Source organism: Heliangelus exortis, chromosome 3, assembly GCF_036169615.1.
Source record: "Heliangelus exortis chromosome 3, bHelExo1.hap1, whole genome shotgun sequence".
NCBI lineage: Eukaryota > Metazoa > Chordata > Aves > Apodiformes > Trochilidae > Heliangelus > Heliangelus exortis.
Window position 1 is genome coordinate 53,586,728 of NC_092424.1, and position 19,383 is coordinate 53,606,110.

Consider the following 19,383-nt stretch of genomic DNA (forward strand, 5'->3'; position numbering starts at 1 on the left):
TTGGGACAATATTACTACCTGACAGATGAAATACATCTGCAAGATAATTATGGACTTACTCTTAGTTAAACAAAACCAGTTATTTTATTCTACACCTGCTACTGTTATGCTGAAGTCATAATTTTTTGTAAATATTTCTGGAAGCTTTCTGCTTGCAGGCAAGGGTAGAGTTGGGACTATGCTGATCCCCTTACTCAAATGCAAGCATGAGATGAAAAGGGGAAAAGAATTGTGGCAGGTCCGTGAGCTGGGGCATACAAGTGCACTTTTTTTGGGCATTGGTCCATCTGGGTAACAGTGTGCATGAAGAGACTGTGTGTGTTTTTACACCATTTCTGTGTGGTCACCATGTTTCTTTTAAGTGCCTCAAAGGAACAGTCAGATAGTTCAGGCTCAGCCTTTAGTCTGTTTTTATTTAAAAGGACAAAATGTTTTATAAACAAGTTGTCACTGTCAAGTTCTATTAAAATGTTCTAAAAGCTGGCCAAAACTTTGTTTTCTCCCCCAGTGTAGCACCTTACTTATGGATAAGACCTGCTGATTGTCATGAATTTTTTTTCCAACTCAAAGTGTCATGGGAAAAAGAAAGCCTGAAATAACTGGTGGATTTTTTCTGAGAGTGGGCCAGGAGGGGTTGAATGCCATTCAGGCCAGTGAAGAATCTGTGAGCTGTTTCAGTATTCTCAGGCATCCAAAGCAGGAGGGCAGTGTGCATGATGAGGTGGGGGACGTGGTGCCTCAGTTGGTCTCTCTGGGGAGAGGGCTGGCGACCACTGGCATTCCCACAAGGGGCTGCAGCTTCTCTCCAGTTCCCTGAACTGGAATCAATAGAGGCCCTAAATTCCAGATTTGTTCCTAACTGGTGAGAGTGGTTTGAACTAGAGTCAGCTGCAAGTCTGAGACCATGATGAGACTGTTCCTCCACGGACATCTGTTTCTAGCATTGAGTCAGTGCAAGGTAGGACAGATAAAACATTACCCAATTTGAAACAGTCTTTGAAAATGTGAACAAAATGTGAAACTAATTAATCTGTTTTCATGTCCAAGCTGTATGGCTGTCATGAAAACAGAACAAATTGTTTTGAGGCAAAATGCATCAAATTATTAAAGTGATTTTGGTATAGTGAGGATGAAGTCTTGTTTTTAAATTCAATGTGAGCTGCTAAAGGTCTTTTAACAGTATAATAAATAGAATGTTAATTAACACTCAAGCTGTTTTGGGGTGTAACACTGTACAAAACACTGTTGTTTTAAGTTAGGAATAGTTGTGTTACATGCAAATACCAAATTCATTAGTAAGTAATACAGACAGTGAGTCCAAATTTAAGTTTTACACTTTAGTGCAGTTGTTCTATTTGATAAGATCTTGGCTTTTAAGTTTCTGAATTTAATTTAAACTTCTTTTAGAGCATATGCAGCGTTGCAAGTAACATATAGCTGCCCATGGCTTAAAGCTGTAATAAAAATAATTTGTTCTTCTTTCATTTTAGCCCTTGTGTCTGTGATCAACTACCACTAGATAAGTGGCTACACTTAATATTAGTTGTGTTATGAACCACAGGAAATATGGGAATGACCAAGCTTGTAGGTTAATCGAGCATTTGCTGCCAGGCATTTAGGAAAGTATTCTTCATGGAAGTGGGCTATTGCAGTTTTATGTCAACTCATAGTCAAATGTAATGTTCAGAAGAGATTGTTGCCTGCTATCATTGGCAGTGGCTGACATCACTACATGCAGTGTACCATAAATCCTTTGTGGCTTCAGTCTCCTCAGCAACAGAGGTGCCTAGTGCACAGTGTATATTCATGCTGTCTTGAAAGACTTTGGCTTGGGGCTTGGTTTTGGTTTACAAGCAATTATTTTCTTTCCAGGGTAAAGAGGTTCAAGGGAGAAGTGATTACTTTACATTGCTCAAACTCAAATTCATGCCGCCAAGAACTTTTGCTTCTGATGGGTGCTTGTTGGTTGGCTTTTAAAAACCAGAGCTGCTTGTATGTAGTGAACAGAGAAATGGCTGAAAATCTGGTACAGATAAACATATTTCTGCCAGCTTTTTCAGCCTCCCTTCTGTGGTACCTGAAATTAGAGATAAGGGAAAACAACAGTATAACTCTTCATAAAGGCATCCATTTTGGTATACTGAAGCCTTTGTTGCCAACCTGCTTCAAGGAGAGCAGATAGCTGCAAAAGGCAGACTGCAACACTGACTTTTTGCACCTGTAATAAAGGTTGGCTGGGCTTGGGGAGAGGAGGCTTTCAGCATCTGACTTCCAAACTCACACACCATGATTTAAATCCTGACTTCTAGACAAGCCACCAGTGACCACCACCTCTGAAAGGCAATTGTCATCTTGAGGTTACTTAAAAGCAAACAAACAAATGAAGTAGTTAGGAACCATACTGATCTTGTGCATAAAAATAATTAATCCTTTTCTAGCCTTTCTTAAGCACATGATGTTTTCAGGAAGGGCAAATGAGGTTTGAACCTGTGTAGGTTAAATGAGTACTCGGGAGTCTTTGCCAGTTAGATTTCTACTTTTATGAAGTTTTATTTCATAATCATGATGCTGCTATAATAGAAAGTAAGTGTTCTGCATATGGCTGTATATTTGTGTGGCAGAGGTTATATACTCAGCTCAGGAGTTCAGTGAAACTGTGACTCCTGTTGTGCTACATCTTCTCCTAGTAGTGAGAATAGCTGGTTATTGTCCATTTGGGGCATGCTCTGTATGCTCAGCATTGCTTAAATCATTGCAGGAAATATGTCAGACCTTTCTCTTTTTCCCTCGGTGATTTATATCTGTATTTATAAGATTATAATAGGTGCTACCTTGTCAGACTTGGAGAATGATCTTCCAGAGCCATGCAGTTAGCAGGAAGAGAGTTAGGCAGAAAAAGCAAGGATAATTGTCTGTAAAGTCACACCTGAGCACAAACATGAAATTGAGGGCATAGCCCAGAGCAACACTCACAGGAGCGCAGGTTTATTTTTGCTGAAGGCGTATTGACCAAACCCAAAAAACTGCATTCATATGTTGAGAAGGCTTTCTTGGCCCTCTTAGTTTAAAGGAAGCATTTACAGACATGGTGATCAATTTAGCCAAATAAAAATCAGCTCCAGTCTACCAGGTCTGAAGCCTTTAAAGTTAGCGTGCGGAATTAGCCCCATACCCATATGTCTTTGTAGTAACTTGGATTTGTTAAGTGATACTACTGGGAAAGGAGTATTCTATCTTGCACAGTGGTACTGTTATTTATGCATAACATGCAGCAAACTTGTTTATATCTCTGTTTTATCAACTTCCAAAGGGCTGTCAGTTTAAGTGTTTGTTTGCCTCTGTGTTGTCTTAACAATTGTACTGCACCTTCAGTTAGAAGTTCCCTCCCTGTTGTTGAACATTTCCTGAGTCTTTGTGCTCTTTTGCTGTGTTCATCTGGTAAAGGTTTTCTGCCGAATGTGGGCTTTTCGGTTCACGGCTTGAAGGAGGGATTTTGAAGGTCAGCTTTCTTCTCCTGAGAAAGCAGCAAGTGCACCTCTTCAGGCATCTGCTGCTGCTGAGGGTTTGATGGTATCTGGCCGTACAGTCCCAGGGAGATGGGTCAGGGCACACTGCAGACCTGCTTGGCAGGAATATTCATGGTCCCCTGTACTTTGCTGGGTTTTAATTTTTATCCTGGTTTTATATCATTCTATGCCTAGTAGATACGTAGGAGCTCTTGTGCTTTTAAGATGAGCAATGCAGAAAGGCCTGGGTCCTGATGAGGTTTTTCATGTAATAAAATGAAGTCAGCATAGATTATCATAAACTCTGGCAATAAGAGACTCCTTTTAGCTAAAAGGGAAAGAGAAAATTTAGTCTTGGGGGGAAAGAAGGTCCTAGTCTGTTCCTGTGTTTGTGTTTTAATGTTACTTACATACAATCAGTGTAGACATCCTACATCCATAACAAAAATCTGGGAAAGCATTCTAGTGCAAAATGTGGGGACTGAACAATTTTTTTAAAACTCAAAGCTTCAGTATTTGTAAGTAAATAATCCTGAAAGGAAACATTTTTCATCTCAACTACAAAAACTGTGTAAAATCTATCATGGATTTAGTGTGTTATGGTGAGAGAAAAATCTTTTAAATGAGTTTAGAAATACAGTAAGATACACTTGTTCAGATGTATTTTTCAAATCCGTGGTTTGGCTTTGATCCACAAAGTATTATTATTGTTGTTGTTATTATGGTGGTATTTAAAGTTTCTAAATTCCAATTTCTCCCCATATTTAAATCACAGAAGGTTAATTAAAGCAGTTCTTTATATTGAGATTGCTTGCGAATATTAACCTCACGAAGTCTGAATTAAATCAGTGAAGTGATAGACTTGCATTTGCTTTATAAAATAACTCTACAAGAGCAAAGACAAAGCCATTTATAGTTCAGTGCCATTAATTGCTTGGCATTTAGTGTAGGAGTCTATTAATTAACTTCATAGTAAAACTATTGGAATGCAAACTGATAAAAACTGTTTTGTTTTAGAATAGTGAACATAACTATTGTTGCTCCCCTTATCACTCTGCTTATTACTCAATGATGATTTTTTTTTTACTGTTATTCTGAGAGCAAACTTAATATCCCAGAAATAATTTTATCTATACTGTTGAAATTTGTAAGTTAAACTGAACTGTGAGTTTATCAAAGGATACCTGATAGTGTAAGTCTTTTACTTTATGATCCAGTCACATGACGGCTGTTGATAGACAAAGTTGTCTACACAAATGCTTTAGAATATAAATGCACAAACCCTGTTTTAAGAAAAAAATTAAAACCCAAATAGTACAGTATTATGAATTAAATGATAAAGTTATAAACTCTGAGAAGTACTAATAAATCAGAGTGGTAGGGGTTTTTTTGTTTGGTTTTTTGTTTTTGTTTTTTGTTTGTTTGTTTTGTTTTCTGGGGTTTTTTGAAGTTCTCTATGAGCCATATATATAGTCCAAACTTTAGTGGTCTTGTAAATTACACCCCATGGCCTGTTGCAATGTAGCAGTGTTCCCTTATGGCCTTTAAATTAACACACTGTTTTCCTCAAAGGTGGGGAAAATAAGTTTGTTAGTATTTCCTGGCATAAAATTTACCACTTTATTGTTTCTGGCTGCTCATATTTTCTTTACTAATTGAAGATGTTTAGTGTATGTTTATTTTTCTGTATTTTGAATTGGGATTTTTTTGTTAAGACAGTGTGTTACCTGAATATATGTCAGCAACGGTTTTATATGTATTCATTACCCTTTCCATTATTTCCCTTTTACTGCATTTCTCTCCTACAGTAGTGGATTTTGGAGTATGCAGCAGAAATCTTAAGAGGGTGTTTTTGTTGGTGGAATCAGATATGGACAAGAAGGAATGAAATAGCAAATGCAAGTAAATAACATACCACTTAAAAAGCAAGTTTACCTATATGTGTTGACAGAACTACTTGGTAGTTGTGGGAGAGAGAACAACTGTTGTTCTTGGTGAGCTGTCCCTCAATAATTCAAGCTCTGGAAGACTACAACCTCTGTCTTCATGTCTTCCTTGTACTTCTCCCTGGTTACCCAGCACACATCTTAGGTATCTTCCACTTGCATGTTTTTAGGTAGAAAATTAAATATCTAGCTGCATGTGGGCTTTCAGTGTCTGCCTTCAGGATTCATAAAGATCATGCTTCTTCACCTTCACAAAAGAAGTTTATTGTTGCTTTATTACCTGGCAGTCCTTTACCAACTTTTAATGAAAGTCCCTGGGGTTTTTTGTTTGGTTGTGGTTTTTTCTTTCTTTTTTCGGTTTGGTTTTGTTGGTTTTTTTTTTGTGGTTTGTTTGGTTTGGTTTTTTTGGTTTGGTTTGGTTTGGTTTTGTGTGTGTGGTTTTGTGGCTTGTTTTGTTTTGCTTTGTTTGTTTGTTTGTTTGTTTGTTTCTCTATTAAAGATTAGTCAGTGGTCTGGTCTCAGTTTCAAGTTTTCATCACTTCTTTCACTTGTTCTCCACACCCCTTCACCCTCCTCCCACCACTCCCAAAACCAACCCACTTGGGAATACTTTAATTCAAAAAAATTATCGTTGTGGTGATGGTGATGAAGACTTTTTCTACCTCAAAGATTAAGGAGATTATTTGCTACTGCTGGTTTAAACTGTTGTACTGTGAAGTCAATTGAACTACTTTTGCTTCCTTCTGTATGTTACTGTTCTCTTTCCACTCCTCGGACTAAGATATTTTGTCACATGGTGGCTGAATTTAAAGATTTTTGCACGGATGCTCTGTGTCTTCAGAGACTCTAGAGAAGGAGAGGATGCAGCTAGTTCTCTCCCTCCACTAGCCCCAATTGTAACACTATTCCTCTCACATCCTGAAAAATTAAGTTAACCAAAACATTCGAGTCCAGCTGAGAAAACGTTGTTTACCAAAAGTTTTAGACTTCTTTGCATGTGACTTCAGTGCTTTCTTTTATGGGTCTGCTGTTGATAGAATAGTAGGTACACCTCATTTTGATAATTTGTTTTAAGCGACTTCCATGCTAGAATATTAGGGAGTAAGTCAGCAGCTGTCAATGAACTCTGTGACGTAATATAGTCGGTGAGACAGTACAGCTCTCTGTTTGGGTGGTTTTTTAATGCAACCTCAGTGATGGTTTGGGTGTTTCTTGCAATCCTTCCTCATAGATTTGCAGGTTTTCTTGAGCCTTTGGTTGAAGTCCTGTTTTTTTGCCTGGAAGTACAGTTGCAGATGCCCCTAAGAAAACGCCGAAGAAATGTTTCTCTGTCTCAAGTGAGGAAGTCTCATTCTAGGGTGCCTAGCTCCATTAGCCTGGAGGTAGCAGCTGCTCTCAGTGCAGCTTTTCTCCTTATTCTGTAAGCTGGCTTCAGGCTTCCAGCTCTGCTGTAAGCTGTGGGCAGTGCTCTGACCTCATTTCTGCCAGCGAGCGTGCGCTCGGGAGAGCTTCTGCGGTGGCAGCAGGAGGTGTGGGGCACAGGCACCCAGCTCCCCACTTTTGCAGCAGCCCAGCCAAATGGCAGGGTTTTAAATCTTGCCCCTCTCCTGTGTTTTGTCAGGTGTTGCTCTTTGGGGTGGGTTTGCTGAAGAGATGTGTTCCTCTGCGGTTTTAGGAAGGACCAGTGTGGCAGGGCAGGATGCTGGATTGTACAAAATCTGTAAGTCGTCTGCAAGTCGTCACATAAGTGTGGTAGTTTGTCTGAAATGCCTAGAAAGAACAGGACATGTAAAACTAGGACTCCTTTTTTTTTTTTTTTTTTTTTTTTTTTCCTTTCCTTTTTTTTTTTTTTTTTTTTTTCTTTTTTAATAACCATAGTTTTTATCTGTGAAAGGATGGGTAGGGAGAGTAAGAAGCGGGTGTAGAAAATAAAAGCATGGTTGTACTGCCCAGCTTTGTTGAATTTTTTTAGGAAAGGTCTGAAAAGCTCTATAAGCATGGGAAAATTCGTGGAAATAAAATGCTTATTTTACCCCTTATTTCCAAGTTATATTTCTTAGATTACTTCTTCTGGTTCTGTCTCATCTCTTCATCCACACTGGGACTTTACATTTATAGAACAAAGCAACTACCTTTTTTGCCTGTAAATGAAGAACTGACAGCTGTTTATCAGGCTGTGCAATGTGCAACAGTCACATTTTAATACAAACATCAAACTCACGTATTTTTTTCATGTGGTGTGTTACAAGTATGAGAAGAAAACCAGAAGGAATGTCTTGTTTCTGATTAAATCCACTATTGATATGCTCTGTGATCCATGGAATGCAGTAGTGGCAGAAAGAGAATAGCAAGCTAAGGGTTTCTGAGAATGATTTCATCTTGGAGCTCTTCCTGCTTCACTTGCTTAACGTGGCTCCTGGAGGCCATATAGATGAGACGTGCAAATGGAAAAGAGCATTTAGGAAGCGAGTCCGACCCTTCTCTTCTGTTAGTTGGCTCAGGTTACCTGGTATGTGACTAGAAGCTCTGACATCGGAGCAATGTTCTTCCCATAAAATATGGAGGGCTTTTTTTGACCCTAACTGTGTTTTAAATGCTTTCAGTGTATTCTGCAGGGAAAAACTTTGGGTAGTTAGGTAGTCTGAGTTTCTAATAAGTTCCTGAAGAGGTCTGATGGACTGAGCCTTAATAATACATTTGCTTCCCAAAGTTAGTATCCTTTTGCATCAGCTGCTGCCTGCTACTCAACGGATATTTTTTTTCTTCCCCCTCCAGTGTCTCAAGACTGAATTTAGTTGTCATCTGTGATACTTGGGATGCTGAAGGGAGAAAAGCCTTGTATCCACTGTAGATTTAAAAAAAATACAGTAGCTTAAAAAAGAGATCGAGGAAATGGTAGGTTTTAGAATGAAGCTGCAGGTGTCTTGGAAGAGAAGGGGGTAATAGCATTGAAGAAGAAGATGAGGTGTCTTACTGACTGGTCTATACCTATGAAATCCAGACTAGCGGTTTTCCAAATTTTTCCAGGTACACGGTAGGATTTTTCTCTGAGGTGTTAGGTGTAATTTCTGGACAAGTTATCTTCTTTTGAAAAAGGAAAGGACCATTTTGCTTTGGCACTTCTCCGAAGCTCTTGACTGTTTCTAGTATTTGTAATGAAGATGAAGACCAAAATCAACTTGGTGAGGCAAAGTAGCGTTTTTGTTTCTGAGGATGCAATCCTGCCCTGGCTTGACTGTGGAGAAATTATAACCACCTGAAAGAAGAGCAGTTGCTGCTTGCCAGCCTCACTGAAGCAATAGCAAACAAATAGCATCAGCATGTTGAGGTAGATGCCAGCTCGCCATACTTCAGGACAGCTGCTTTCCTTGTATCCATTCAGGTTTCTGTGGTGGTGGAAGGGAGGTGGCTTGAAATGATTTACGTGTTCTGGTTATGAGCAGGTTTTATTCACTTCATCATGTAAACACAGACCAGCATGTTGAAGAGGAGAGGATTACCAGACTATGCTGGTACTCCACCTCCAGTGGTTAGCACTCTTTTCTTTTTTTGTCAGGGTAATAGGTGCTGGAACCTACCAAATATTTTTTTCTCGCAGTCATCTCTTCCCTCTTTACAACAAGAAACTTGCTTGTTGGTGTGTACACAGTGCTCTCCAGTTGCAGGATACCTGCTTCTTTTTCTTCAAAGCTCTAGGCTTTTTGTTTTCTTTCATTTTCCCCCATTTCTGATTCTTAAAATTCAAGACACATACATGCATTTCTTCTTGACCCAGACTCTTCGGCAGGAGTCTCATCTGCATCCTGTAGGGTCTCTCCAGACCATCTGCCCAGGATTTAAGCAGGCCTCAGCTCTATTGTCCTTAGTGGATCATTCCCCACAGGGCTGCATTCTGTTGGTTGTTTATGTGGGACTTAAGTGTTGCCTGTGCCCCTGGGCATAACATTTTCTCTAAGTACACCCTTACCTACAATATTCCTCCAACAGTTTGGCTGTCCTTTGTTGTAATGGTGTTAGGTTTTAAGTTTTGGCTAGAACTTGTCTGTATAGGGGCAATTCTGGTAAATTGGGGGTCGGAGGGTTATATTGGAGCTTTCTACTGAAAAATGTGGAAGGACGGGAAATGTGTTGCTATGTATTTACCTGCACAGAATGGACGGATACTTGGCTAAGTAACAACAAGGTAGCATAGCACTTGCCTTCTTTCCATTCCATGGTATCCCTTCAGTGATGAGTAAAATAATCTTGTATTGTAGGGTTGTATGTTCTTCTTGGCTGCTGCACTGGGTCTTAACTTCCATTCTCAAGTGATCTGGGAAAAAAATAGTAAGCATTTGCTTTCAATTTTGCTCTTGTTACATTACTCTCACATTTTAAATCTTCTAAGGATCAATCAACTGAATCAAGAACATGAGCTAAATTGTTTGTAATGAGTTTTTCAAATCAAAGCCTAGTATACTGTTTTCCATAAATTATTTTCTAATAAAGGCCACTAAGACCAACTAAGAGGCTATGTGTACAGCTGTAGGGGGGCAGGAAGAAGGGGCCTTTGACTTTCTCGCAGGTTGGTACATTGGCTCACTTTGTCACTTGAATCCTCTGTGTTAGTGAAATCCCACACCAGAATTAGAGACTTCCAAATTATGCAAGGTGAACACAGTAACAGAATAAGAAGGAAGAAAGTATCCTGTTTCCTCCCCTACTCCTTACACTACACAAATCTTGAGCCACCCATATCACAATTTGCAGAGTATGCTAGACATGTATGTTACTGAGAGGTAAACAAGTAGTTTAGGCTCTGTGGATGAGAAATAATTGGTTGTTGCTATTATTGCCCACATATAATTATTTCTGAACAGCCTACCCAATATAAAGATTTTAGGTTGTGTATGTGTAAGCATAGTTTACTTCCTGCTTTTTGGGGGGTCTGCCTGTTCCACAATATAAATTTTTGTTTGTTTGTTTGTTTTTAAAGTCTGAAATTTTAGCTATTTTGAGTATAAGTTTATGACTTGCTGATTATTTGTCCTTGTGCCTTTTCTAAAATCTGATGGGGGAAACCCTGCTTTTAGTTATTTTACAACTTTGTTGACAGTTTGTGCTATAACAGCTCTGATATGATTGGGTTTGTGCCAAGTTGGGAAGTTCTGAGTGGAAACTTGTAGCCTTCTGTTTATAGAAGCCTGGATTTCTCTCTTACACACATGCTGCTCTTCTATGGGAGAAAGGATTTTCTGTGATTCATAAAAAATCATAAGCTTTGTTTTGATAGCTGATGTCATTGGCGTATGAAATATTGAGTGTAAAGAAAAAAATCAAGGATCCCAGGAAAAGATTGAGCCCCAGTATCAGTGGAGAATGACTGCAGCACAACATGTGGCATCATGTGCCGCTTCCCCTCATGTTCCCTCTCTTCAGTCCCAAATAAATCCATTTCTAGATGCTAAGAAAAAAAATGACCTTTCAAAACTGAAAGTGAGATTACTTCATATTTCTCTCTCAAAATCTGTTGTATTTATTCTGTAATAAGCTGTAAATTAAGAAAATGTGCTAATGTAGAACGGACGAAAGGCAGTAGCGATTTTCTGTCCTCTGTTTCTCAGTGAAAATGATGCTAAGTACTATTTTGGTACTATAGCCAACCTCAGTGAAATATGCTATTATTTAATTGTCATTATGTTTAGTATATAAATGAATTGTTTTTATTGGACAATGAGTATGTATAAATACGTAAAATTATACACACAGCCCCATGAATATTTCATCTGGGAGATTCCCATGCCTGCAACTTAGTGAGAGCAAACTGATTCTTCTCTTCTCAAGAGCCACTCTCCAAGTTTCCAGTGATCCAAGTAGATAGCTTTAAGGAGAACATAAGAAAAAGTATGTGATCTCAGTCCCGTTTGAAGTACACAGGTATCTGTATCATAACAAACACAGATGTCCACAGTACTTGTTTCCAAATCTCATCTAGAACTGAGCAAATGGATTTGGTTTTTCCAGACTCAGAAAGGAAAGCACTATGAAAAAGATGCATTTAAAAAGACAAGGGGTGTCATGTCTGATTTTTTTTTTTTTTTGTGCTCTTCATTGTGTGAAAAGACATTTCATAGGCAGTCTTCAAATACCCAGGTAAAAGTAAATTCCATTCAACATGCAGTATTTCTCACGAGAAAGGATGCTGTCTCTTCACTCTCCTGCTCTGGTTTCCCTGGAAATTTCAGGAGAAAATGATGTTGAAATATTGCAAACATATGGGGAAGATCATGCTTGGTGCTTTGTAAGGAATTAATGGCTGTTGATTTGAAAAAAATATAAACCATGTTTTGCTTCCCAGCAAAATCCTGTAGTGTCTGTTTGGAAAAAAGGAACAATTGTGTTTGTAAAATGACATCTCCTAAATTGAATATTCCACTTATGCTTTTTCAGCACTCTTGGTATTTCTGGAGTTGTTGTTGTTGTTGTTGTTTTAACAAGTGGTTCTTATTTGGTGTATTTCTTTTAAGAATTAGGAAGATGAGTCAAATGCTGGGTTTGCTGGGTTTGTTACAGATGCCAATGCAGTGACAACCAGTAGCCTGCATGTGCGTGAGAGAGAGAGTGTGTGTGTGTGTGTGTGTGTGTGTGCGCGCGTGTGTGCGTGCGTGTATTTTTAAATAAAAAGGAAAGCAGAGGTTTGCTCATTTGTTTGCCTATTGTGAAGCTGTCCTGCACCTTTCTACTCCTTTGTACTGGGGTGAAGGCTGCTGAATGGAGGCCTTGTGCCATTTGTTGATTTTAAACCTCACTGTTAATCCACAGGAACCTGCTGGTGTGCGCAGCAGGAGAGCTGTGTGACAAGTGGAAATCTGGGCGGGGGGGAGCGCGGGGGGTCACAGGGGATAATAATCATTCAGCCATCAGCCTTTGTCACCCTTAAGCCTAATTGTTACCCTCTGCTGGTAACCACATTGAAGTGCTGGCCTTTTAAGTGTTTCTTGATTTTACTTGGCACAGGCTTATGGATAGGATCATTTATTGCTGGGTTTACATCGTATCAGGTTTGCTGGAATTTGTTTGATTAGCCCTGTTGAATTTTCTGTATCCCTGTGTTGGGAGAGTCCAAAGTGACAGAGAGGCTGAATGGAACCAGTATGGCTGCTAAAAAATTTCCCCCTGTCAGAAGGAGGGCTAAAAACAAAGGAAGAAAACTTTCCTGCTCTACAAAGCAGCTGCCGCCTGGAGTCCCTGCATGAGCAGCAAAGTGGATGGGGACACAGGGCTGTCAGAAGAGCCCTTCATGAGCAGAAACAAAGAGATGCTCAGGCTGGTGTGGGGTGAAGCAGAGGGCTGCATCCCCTGACCCCCTACGCCAGGAGTGTGTATGTGTCTCAGGTACACATATATCAAAGCTGGAGGTGTGAGGATGGTTGAAGCAAATTGGACTGGTAGTGAACTAGGGAGGGGGAGAGGAGAATTAGGCCATTTAAAAACAACAAAGAAAAACCTTTGAGGTGAGGTATCTTTTCTAGCAGTCCAGAACTGGTTCTTCAACTTTCCCTGCCAGTTACACGTACTGAAGTTGGCATTGGACTTCTATGTTTTTTATTTTTGGTTTTGGTGGGGTTTTTTTTTCTATTCTTCTTTTCTTGAAGAAGTTAGTATAGAAGCTGCTATAGTAGCTAAAAGGAAGCGTACATCTAAGGCTTTGTAATGGGCAAGTATCCATATATGTGAGGTATGCTTGTATTGTGAGATGGGGGATGATGCAGGGGAGGTTGTGTGATTGGTGCTGTGTTTGGCCATTACCTAAGACTGCTTGGGCTTGTACAGAGAGGAAAGTCCCCAGGTTGCTTGTACAGGCTTTGGAGATGCTCTTGATCAAATATACTTACTTTCTAACCTGACAGACACGGGATGCCTGCAGCAGGTACAGAGACTGTGTTGTGTGCTATGACGTGATAGCCAGTGTTTGGAAGTTGTGCCAGTAGTGGAGATGGTAAATCCAGGGTTGTTACAGGAGTCTGATTACACAAGGTGATTACTATCGTGTTTTCCCAAGTCTAGTCTTCCACCTGGCTTGGTACTTGATCAAAACACTTGAGAATACATCTCAGAGTAGGATGAGGTGTTTTGGCCACTTTGTATGTGCTAGGCTTTTACAGTCAAAGCAGGTCATTTATTTAGCAGGTTTGGTTTTGTGTGTTTCCCCATGTTCCAGTGATACAGTTCTCTGTTGCTTGTTGGCCTGTTGCTCTGTTCCCTGGATTTCTTCATGAACAGCACAGATCATAGCCATACCTGTGTGGGCTTGATACTTCCATCAGAAAGGTTAACTATTTAAAACCTCTGATAAAAAAAGCCATCAGCACTCAACTGTTACATTTTCACTCTTTTGTGATGTGAATTTAATCGTAATTACTGAGTCAGATTAATAATTCTGTTACAACTGTTGTTGCAGGACATGTCTCAGGAAGGCTATGGAACCAGATCTCAACCCCCTATGGCCCCAGGAAAGCCTAACCATGAAGACTTGAATCTAATTCAGCAAGAAAGACCATCGAGCTTACCAGTAAGAAACTAATGTTTGTTTTGTATTTTAAAACAAAAGCACTTTTTGTGGCACTTTGTTGCATCCAAGATGAGCAGATGAGAAATACTGAAAGATGAAGTATTTAATAATGTTGATCACAAACTATTTTTAAAAACATGATGAGAACAGACAGTTTGTATCTGAGTAGACTTTGCTTAGGCTTGTTCTGGTTCCAAGTAGCAGTTATTTTTTTGCATGAATATTTTGTGCTTTTGTACATGTGTATTTGCATAGAGGAAATGAATTGACGTTTTAGCTTTAGGAATTCCATACCTGGACCAAACAATCTGGTGAGAAAGAGTCTTTTTTTCCTGTGCCATTTTCAAAGGACTTCTGTAGTTTCTGGTTTAGAATACTGCCACCAAGACCCTGAGCATCAATCAGTTTAACGTGTTAATTCTGCTACTGTCTTTACTGCAGAAAGGTAGAAGTGGCAATGATGGTGATACTTGGACTAAGTTGATCTTTTAGTTAGGAGATTATTTTGGACTAACACTTCTTAGTTTTTCTGAGCTCTATGCAGTCTGCTACAGGGGAAACAGCAAAATTAATATACTTTGCAAAAACACTGCAGCTACTTGCATTTTTTAAGGTCTTACTTCACTATAGTGGACAAAGTAGTCCTTGGCTTTGTCTCTGCTTGCCTCTCACGATTTGGGAATTTTCTTGTTGGCAACATGAATTTAAATGGCATGAATTTAAACCGAATAGATTATGTCCAGTTGAAATTATTAAAACTTTTTATAAGCTGTGTGACCTTATGGCTTGGAATAATGTATCATAAACATAAAGGGTAATTCCTGATGTTCACTGGGTATCAGTCCATTTGCAGTTAACTGACTGATCCTTCTGAAGAATTTACCATATCAAAACACCAAATGTATTTCTGAAATCTAGTAGTATGTTGTGTATTTTACCTCAGGCTTGTGGCACTGTTGTCGGTCCCTAGAAATAGGGCAGTAAGCATCTTCACAGCGTTTTGAAATTACATCTTTGGTGTGTAGGAGAGTATACGTGCCACAAATTTTTTACATGAGGTCTGAGACAGACATGTCTCAGGAGAAGCTATGGGACCTGGTGTGAGAAGAAAAAACTATTTCCTTTGAACCTAGTATTAATTTGTCAGTTTTTCAGGAAATCGTTTTTAAAAAGACTAATTTCTCTCAACCTATCTCAAAAATGAATGCTGGCAATTATCTTAAAAATAGTACATACTGCGGACATTGAACTGTTTTTTCAACCCCTACCTACCTTAAAAAGCAGTGATATTAAAAGGGACCTTTTACCTCCTAGTTTTTCAAGAACAGTGCTTATTAGGGTAGAGAGAAGTCAAGTTATTTATCAAATAATGTTGTACTAATTTGCCTATGTTTTTTCTTTAAAAATTGTCCTACTTTTAATCTGTGCTCTCTTACCTCCATCATCACAATATCTAAGCAGAGTATTGGGTATTATCTTTGTCCCTGAGTGTTTGGTATATTTAGTAGCTCATTATTATCCAAGGTTGGTGTAAGCTAGTAGTATTAACAGTGAATGTTAACCATTTTGGAAGCACAGCTTGAAAATTTACTTTGGTCCCAAATGCTGTTATTGAGGTACTTTGTTACTGATAAGCTTTGATACATAACGAAGAGCACTATTCAAAACTCCTGCTGTTTGGATATGGAGGGCAGTGGGAAGTATTACCATTTCATTATTTAGTTTTGGTTTGGGTTGGTTTGTTTGTATTTTTTGTTTGGTTTTGGTTTTTGTTTTGGTTTTGGTTGGGTTTTTTTGTTGTTGGTTGGGTTTTTTGCTTGTTTTTGGTTTTTTGAGTGGGGCTTTGTGGTTTTGTTTTGTTTTTCAAATTTAAAAACAACCGCAATCTTTCATATGTGGCGACAATGGCTCTTTTTGGTAGCGTGAGCAAACTTCCCATCCTCTTACATCCAAAGAAAATGTTTTAGAAATTAGGGATAATCCATATATTCAAAATACGGTGAACATGATAAATGCTTTAATATAACTCTACTTGGGTATGGCTGGCTTGACTGTATGAACATGGTGTTTTTTCCCTGGAGCAAGACAGTTCTGTATCTTGTTTTGGACTGCTTATGAAACCCATGATCACTATCCCTTGTTTAGTATGCCTAGTTACAGGGCCATTTTGAGATACTAAATATGGCTGCTTAAGCATGTTCTTAAGCTAATGCTGTTCTTCAGGGTAGTAGTAAATCATCTGTGTACAGTGAAGCTTGAAATGATAGCGGTGTTATGCTTTTAATAAAATTTGGTTATGTTTTGTTTCATGGTATTCTGGTATTTAGACAATTTGCCCGTTATCTTTTTATTTCTTAAGGGCATTGTGTAAAATCACAGCAGCTACATAGCAAGCTTATACAAGTGTCTGAAAACAACAAAAGAGATGTAATGCTAAATGGTGAATGGTGTTCTCTGATGTGGCTTTGAAAAAAAGAGTTTCCCTTTGATGGATTTGAAGAGGAGCTGGCCACTTTCTGCAGCACTGAATGCTGGCTTGTGTCATCCTTCGGGGGATTTTTTTTAGCAGGTTTGTGTCATAGTTAAGTGTAGCTAAACAGCTCAATGGTTGTTCCATTTCCTTCACACATTGTATATAAAAGTTCTGGCATGAATGTTCCCATAAAGTTCAAAGCAGACAAATTTGTAATGTGGGTTGGTAACAAATGGCTACAAACAAAATAGGGCTTTATTAGCTACTTCTAATGGCCTGTCATATTCTATACAATGCTTGCTTTCCTTGTCCTAGCTGCTCTGATATCTGGAGGGTTTGACCTGTGGGTCTCTGACCATGTGGAGTCACTGAGAGCCCAAATGAAAAGTTGCACAAAATAGTACTCCAAGCACTTTTGTTGGGGTCACAATTAGAAGGAAATCTCAAGCTTTTGAGAAAACATGGGAGTTAGGTACTCTGTGAAGGAAAGGAAGTCATAAGCAGAAAACATTCCCTGTTAGTGTGAAGGAATAAAAGGGGAGAGGGCTGGCTGAATTTATCTCAGGAACAGCTACTATAGAATGTATTTCTTGAGACCTAAGGAATAATAGCAAAACACACATTGCTGCTATTGTGAGAAAGCTAGAGCAGTCTTACAGGAAAAATCTTCCAAGTGATATATCTGCAAATTTGTTGTTGCAGTAAAGGAGCTTGTATCAGCAGTAAGCTGTGTGTATCTGTGAAAACTAATGTTTTATTTTGTCTTTATTGAGTAATTTTGTAAATGTTCACTTTGGATTCTGTTGATAAAGAGCAGGAAGTAGAAATGAAATTATTTTTTTTAATTGGCTTGAGTATGAATAATTTCTGGTAGGCATTGATGTTTTTGCTGTTACTTTGTGTTTTGTATTATTTTTAGTAAGGTCCTTTTTTTCCCAGTGTCAGGTGTGCTTGTTTTGAGGTGTGAAGTCAAATGGCCTACAGAAGGTTGCCATGCTTTCAAAGCCTGGCTTTCTCCTATTTTTTCTTACTGTAACCTACAGGTGAAGTTTTTCAGCTTCTTGAGCTGTTCTAAGCCAGGATGGTTGCAGTCTGCTGTGTGTTCTACAGTGTGCCAGCTGTGCCATCTCTTCTATAGTCACTCCTAGGACTGGCCAGTGGAATTGACTTGAGGAATTGCACCAGTTGAGAAATAATCGCTCTCTTTATTTTCTGGATTAATTTTTGACTGAATCTCTGTGTATCTTTGTGGGCATCAGTGGTACCTCAGAAGAGGAGAAGGGACTCAGAAGCTGTTACAGGAAAGGGGACAACGGGGACTGCAGCAGCTTTAATTTTAGCCATGTTCTAAAAGGCTGTGTGATCTTACTGGAAGGGTTTAAGATGCTGTCATCATGTCAGTGAACATGGTGGAACAGCAGATCCCGGTTTTCACAGTGGGGTCCTGCAGCAGTCAGAGCACCAGACAGATAGGAAACAGTTAAGGTCAGTTCTCTGCCAGGATCCATCCCTGAGCTGTTGGAAGCAGTCATTGAGTGCAAGCCCAGAAGCCTGAGCATGCACAGCTGGAGGCCACAGGGAAGGTGGGCTTGTGGCAGCCCTCAGCTCCACCAGTGTAAACTGCAGAGAAATCATGGTTTGAGTCTTCAAGCTTAGCTCAGGTGCATCTTGTGTTTACTGGAGGTGATGCAGCACTGAAGGGGGAAGGTTGCATGTGGAGTTGAGGGAATCTGTGCTTTACTAGGTCACTCAGAATTCTGAGTTCAAGGATTAATTGTGTGACATCACCTCATCACTGGTGTTCTCAGGGAGGCAGAGCAAGCAGGATGCAAAACAAAATAGTAGCCAGCAACCGAGGGAGAATGCTGCTTGTAGCTTGGGCAATGCTGTGACCTGCAAGGTTTGACTGTGGTTCTATGACAACTGTAGTTTCATGAGCTTCAGTGTCAGGTAGGTCTCAAATAATACATACTGTTGTTTGAACAGATAAATGTTTAAGATGCCAGTTGCCCTGTTTCATTATGCTAGGTACTGTGGAAAACAGTACATCAGCAATCCCTTCTTGATTTTATTAACTGCTTCCCAGTTGTTTGACCTCATTTCAATGAGCCTCTAAAGGATGTTCTGAGTCATTCTTTTTTATTGTAGAATGGGGGTACTAAATTAGATTTCAGAGGACTTCTGTTAAGAACTAGTAGTGAACAAAGTCAAGACAAGTTATACTTGGTTTATGGAAGAACATCACTTCAGGTGCATCTTGACAGGTGCAGGCTGTGAGGAAAATATATGGGATGGTTTGGAATCCACACTCCCTGCCTCACTTCGAGAGTATTAAGTAGCTTGGAAAGTCATCTGGTACTCCCTGAACAAATGCCTTTAATGGCTGAAGTCTTAATAGACCAGGAAGACAGTTTCCAGCATTATTTGAGAAACTGGTTGAGAGTTAGCAGGAGATACCTCTTCTTTTCTCAGAGGTTAAACTACTGGGATGAGGGACTCTGCTGACATTTATACAGAGCTTAGTCCAGTAAGCCCTAATCACGATCAAGGTTGTGGGCACTACTGTAATGTAAACATTAATTACCATTGTAGCCCGTCAGGTAAGGACAAATAAGTACTAAAGGAGAGATAATGCAGAAAGGTAAGCAAATTAAAACGCTCATTCAATATTTAAGTAATATTTAAAAATCTAGAATATTGCTGCTGATACAAGAAAGACTCAGGGAAAAAAATTTATCTGTAAATGAATTCTTGGTAATTCTTGGGAGGCAATGCTGCTGCCAGTTAATAGGTACACATGGAGATTGCATGATTGCAATTCTGCCCTGTAGTTCATTCGCTTCTATTTGTGTCTCTATCTGAAAATAACTGTTTGGGAGTATGTTAAACCGTGAACAAGAAGGAAAT

At 39.3% G+C, this 19,383-nt stretch overlaps 1 protein-coding gene across 7 annotated transcripts in view; it reads left to right on the top strand.

Moving 5' to 3' along the window:
- Window positions 1-19,383, top strand: part of ARID1B (AT-rich interaction domain 1B) — a 329,115-nt gene that overhangs the window by 86,187 nt on the left and 223,545 nt on the right. For all 7 annotated transcript variants that reach the window (XM_071740628.1, XM_071740632.1, XM_071740629.1 and 4 more), the window contains exon 4: window positions 13,893-14,003. In XM_071740628.1, the coding sequence (XP_071596729.1) occupies window positions 13,893-14,003 (111 nt within the window). The remainder of the gene's footprint in view (window positions 1-13,892; window positions 14,004-19,383) is intronic.